At 36.1% G+C, this 5,337-nt stretch overlaps 1 protein-coding gene across 1 annotated transcript; it reads left to right on the top strand.

The window, feature by feature from the left end:
- The first annotated feature begins 295 nt into the window (after positions 1-295).
- LOC126707645 (transcription factor bHLH143-like) lies at positions 296-4,640 on the top strand. The gene is made up of 4 exons (XM_050407400.1): positions 296-453; positions 1,510-2,166; positions 2,303-2,466; positions 2,555-4,640. Exon 4 carries the CDS (start codon positions 2,571-2,573, stop codon positions 3,642-3,644), a length of 1,074 nt encoding a protein of 357 aa, XP_050263357.1. The 5' UTR covers positions 296-453; positions 1,510-2,166; positions 2,303-2,466; positions 2,555-2,570; the 3' UTR covers positions 3,645-4,640.
- Positions 4,641-5,337: the final 697 nt, after the last annotated feature.

Below are 5,337 nucleotides of genomic sequence, written 5' to 3'. Positions count from 1 at the left end.
ACTGAAAAAGTTTTGACAATTTTTCAATTCCTAATAAAACTTTTTCAAAAATAAATTTGTTAATTTGTGCCTAAGGACACACATTAACCAGACACATTAAAACTTGCTACTTGTATAGCCGCCCGCCACCCTCATCATCAACGGCAAAACAAAAGTAAATTAACCAAGGTTTAAGACCTTAACCCTTCGTATTCATCAAGGTCATTTACTGTTCAAAAACAGTAAATGCATAGTAAATAAAAGGGCAGAATTGTCATTTGGTTCTCCCTATATAGTCCTAGCGTTCCCAAACAAAACTCACCTCTTTATAGGCTCTCTCAAAGCATTTGCACTATCTCTCACTCTTTTCTCTTCATTTTCTCTCTCTCCTATTCTGATTGAAAACTTTGATACTTTTTCCATTTCAGATCAGATTCCAAAACAAGATCTTTCAGAGCTTTCTCTAATTCCACTGTAAGTTATTGAATTTATTTATTTTTTTCCTTTTTCAAATTTGTGATTTTTTTTTTTTAATTTTAGTTTGGTGGGGTATGTATTCCCTGTTTGGCTTCTGAGAAAAAAAGAAAAAGAAAGATTAATAATTTGAATCTCGAAAATCTGATCTATTTGATTGTGCCTGACTCAGCTGCAAGGAATTTTCTTTTACTGTTTTTTAATCAATAATTGAACTTGATATTGAAGAGCTTGGGACAATTTTCTTACAAGCTCTGAGTTTTTGTTGTGAATAGTAAGATTTTCGTACAAGTTATGAGATTTTTCAATATTTTTTTTCTTTATCTGGTTGTAAAAAAATTGAGATAGTGTTGAATTTCTTAGCAGTTAAATTTCTAACTTTCATACTTAACTTCAATCATTAGGATTTCATATGATCATTTTCAATCTGATATATGCATATGTGTGTTGTGTGTGGGGTTTTGGTTTTAGTTTTTTTTGCTTGAAAAATGATAATTCAACTAAGCTGAGTTAAATTCAAGTCATAGTTGAGTGGAGGTCCAGGATTTCTTGGTAATCTAATTACGATAATTATGTTAGTTTATTAATATCCACACCCATTTCATAATTGGATCCAATTAGGTGAAGATTGCAACCTGAAAATGAAAATTCTCTGAAATTTGTTTATTTCTGTGCCGAAAATTTATTCTTTTGAACTGGATTACCAAATACTTTCTGCACTGAAAGCTAGTAAAAATTGTTTCCAGATCTTGTCTTTGAAAAATGTTTATGGGATCAGTGTTAAAAGAACTACCCTTATGTTTTTTTGTTCTTAGTTTTTTCAATTATGGAAGTACTCTGGTCCGGAGAGACAAGATGGGTTTGTATGGCTTAGTTTAAAGTTATTTTTTCTAAATCTCCTAACATTATCTTAGCAACTAGATGAGGCATTTGTTTTGTGTCGAGATTCTTCATATATAACTTTGGTAATGCTTTCTCTTTATCATTTTGATAATTTTACGCATCCTTTGATCTTATAGATATATTCTTTTGCTACATATATATGTTTTTTTCCAGGAATATCAGTTTCAAAACATAGCACCAGATTTAGCAATCGTGGATAATTCGGTATTTCAAGGAGGAGAACAGTATGCCTTGGTTGAGTTTATCGGTTGATGTGTTCCGCAAAGTCGTGCGCCTAAACTTATATTGCAGGGTTATTCTGTAAATTATTACTTAAGCGAGTCCTACTTTTTCTTTCTCTTGGCCTATTATTCTTAACTCAAATTTCCATGGGATCCAATCGATTTTTCATCGTTTCTTGTGACATGCATAGGATTAGTTGAAAAGATAGAAACAAAACCTAGCTAGAACCCAAAGCTCTTCTTATTGTTCTCTCGTCTTGGTTTTTTGTGACAAGCTCTTCTTAGAACTCAAGTACTCAAACAGAACCCCGTTTGTGTTTAATCTCATTTTGTTTGTCAATCTAGTCTGCTTTTTTGCTTAATATCTACCTTTCCCCAGTTCTTGCTCTCTGTTCTTTGGTATTTGTTTCGTGTCTCTATAGTCGTCAGATAAATCAAGTTTTTTAGTCAAGGGTTGAAAGAAGTTATGGTGTGCCAAGCAGCGAGCCAAACTAGATTTCGGGCATTAAAACATGAGAGTGGAATTGCAGGAAAACCTACAATTATAGTGAGAGTGATTGCATGCTTTCAACCATTACAGGATTGCCAGGTGAGTACAATAAACCTTTACATTTTTGCTCTCATTCCATTCTTCTTCCCCTGGATAATTGTTTCCATGATCAATTAATTAGCTTTTCATATCAAGAAGTTATTAATAATGCTGTGTTCTTATTGCTCTTTTCCAGGCTGAGTATTTCCGTCATTTGCTTAAACCTGTAACGTAGATTGATTCTGAATTTTCGTTATCAAATTCGGCTGGAATTCGTAGATTTTCTTTTTCTATTCTGTGTTCCTAAAAGAAGCAGCAAGCGTTTTAATATTCCAGATTAAAGCTCCAATCCTTCTCCTGGTAGGTTTCAACTGTCCAGCTGATATTGCAACTATAATGATCTTGTTTCATTTTTGAATGGCTTATCTTTTTTCCTGCTCATTTTTAGGTGATTACTTACCTGGATGGTTAAGGCCACTGAGCCTCGGCTTTATCCACAGCATCTTGCTTGGCAAGCATCTGAACTGAATTTCATGAGCACGACACTACAGCCAAGGCAACAGGAAAGTTTGCCAGCATGTATAAATCCTGGCATTTGTGTGTCCTCTGCCCGTGTGGCATTGCCTGGGGTTGTGGTTCCTGGTATACCAGACTTGAAGACAGGACAAACAAATGAAGCTCATGGATTGCTTCAAAGTTTGCCACTTCACTTGCAGAGCTTGCTTCCTACTCCTAACCCATATCATAAAGAAAAACAATCTGTGTTATGTTATGGGCTTGATGGGAAGGCTGTGCCAAATGCAAACTCTGGGTCTTCTCCAACGAGATTCCTTATTTTTGATCAGTGTGGAAATCAAACAAGACTAATTTATAATTCTGGTTTTCCCCCTGTTCAGAATCCAACTACTGCCACTACACCAATTTGTTGTTATAATGTGGATGAGAAAGAGCAAGTGCATGGAAGGGGTCGAATTGATCCAAGCAAGTACTTTTTGCATGAAGAGTCTGGTGAGAATAAGATAACTCGTGATGAAAGTGAGTTCCATGAGGATACAGAAGAAATTAATGCCTTGCTTTATTCTGATGACGATTATGATGATGAGGATGATAGTGAAGATGATGAAGTAGCAAGTACAGGCCATTCTCCGAGTTATGAGAAACATGAATATGATGAATTCATAACAGAGGAAGATGCTGGCTTGGAAGGCCCAATCAAAAGGCAGAAATTGCTCAATGGTGGATACAAACAGTCATCGCCTGTTGACACTGCTAGCTCAGTAAATCTGGACAGATCTCTCGAGTATGATAGTGATGCGGAATCAGGCTATGCCATTGGCCAGAACCAAGGTGAGGAAGCAGGATCTATTTTGGGTAAAATGTGTTTTAAAAGGGATAGGGTCCGTCAGACATTGAGAATTCTTGAGGGCATAATTCCTGGTGCAGAGGGAAAGGACCCATTGCTGGTTATTGATGAAGCTATAGATTACCTGAAGATTTTGAAGCTCAAAGCCAAATCTCTAGGGGTGAGCCATCAATAGGTTGCACCATCTTGTAACATGTTCGATAAAGAGTTGAAAGAAGGGTGAAAAAGGTGGTTACCTTAGGTTTCTTGGCTTGAATAATTGATGAGTTTGAAATAAGTATAGTGGGCTTTGGTATTGTGGGGTCCTTTTTCATCTTTTCCAGAATAGCTGTTGTATATAATGGGCCAATAAAGGAAACTTGTAATGGTATGGGAATGCACTTTGGTTTGCTGGGATGAAGAAAAATGAGGCTTTTCTTTGGTTGACCAGAAATAATTATCTTTTAGCTTTTGGGGCATTAAAGATTAAAGAAAGTCACAAAGATTTGAACGCATGGGGGATGTAGTGGTGGGCTGTGCTGTAAATGAGGACCCTTTTTTCCTAATTGTTGAGAACCTCCCATGGATTAAGAGCATGCGCGTTTGGTAATTAAAGGGTCCCACTTTGAATCCATCTTTTCTTCTTGATTTTATGCTTTTGTCCTCTCCCTTTACCTCTCACGCATGATGTTGGTATAAAAATTCCAAAAGCATGAAGAAAGTTGCTGGGTGTGGATGAGTGCTTGGAGAGTGTTCCATCATGTATATTTGGGGCCCTTCCTCAATCAAATCATGTACTAAAAGGTTACCTTGTTTTACATGAGGGGAGGTGAAAGTCATTGTGGTGTACATCACAGTTGTAGCTTGAGTCCATTACACGAGTTTTGTCTTTGTGAGGACTTCTTTGAGTGGATTTGGATTGTTTTCTGTTGATGCTATTATAGGTTTGTCAGTTGTGTGTTTTGAGTGTGAAAATAATTGGAGTGTGAATGTTGCAGTGATGGTGGTGGGAAATGGGGATGGAGTTATCTTGGTATGGATGGCAAGCACGGACTTTATTTTGTTACATGTTTTGTTGTGCCCATTGTCCTATGTACGTGCCCTCGTATGTAACTTCTGTAAACTTCAAAAAAACTTGTGGTGTTATGTACCTCTTGAATGGAAGTCACTTGGGTCTTGTGAAATTAGAGAACATTTAGGGCCCGCAACTTTTCTACAAGTAATGGAGAAAAAAAAATGGTAAATCTATGTAAAAGGAAAAAAAAAAAAAAAATAGTCACAATTCATTACATAAGGTAGTTGTAAGAAAAAGTGTGGTAAAGGTTGTGGTCTTAGAATTATTATGAAATTATTTGAGTTCTTCTAGGACAAGACGCTTGGGCACGCACTGTCACAATTAGCTGGGGTGCAATATTTAGGCATAGGTTGACCACTTAAAGCACTCTAATCACTAATTGACACCTAACAAAATTGTTTAAGTGTGGGTCCCTAAAATATTTGATTATGTACAGAAAAATTGAGGTGTGACTATATCATCTCGTTACATTGCTCATAGAGGCAACCGGCCAACCGCAACGATCTCATGGGCCCATGATGCAAGCAAACCTCCTTGTTGCTAGAGACTTCCGTTCTCTCTTGGCAACGGTGATTCTAGGAATTTTTTAGAGTAGTTGTTAAGAAACTTAAATTATAAAGATATGTAAGGAAATTTCATAAATTAATTAGAAAATAAAATGTTAGTGTGGATCTATTTAGAAAAAGAAAGAGGAAATGTCAATATGAAGTCTAGACATGCATTTAAAAAAGATAAAAGAAAAGTAAAAGAATGGTAAATAAATCTAATCAAGAAAGCACAAATTATTTTGTTTACTTCTACTTGCTTGCTTGTC

The sequence above is a fragment of the Quercus robur genome, chromosome 11, assembly GCF_932294415.1.
Source record: "Quercus robur chromosome 11, dhQueRobu3.1, whole genome shotgun sequence".
Taxonomy (NCBI): domain Eukaryota; kingdom Viridiplantae; phylum Streptophyta; class Magnoliopsida; order Fagales; family Fagaceae; genus Quercus; species Quercus robur.
Note: the sequence above shows the minus strand (reverse complement) of the source record. Positions and strands in the feature narration are given on the sequence as shown.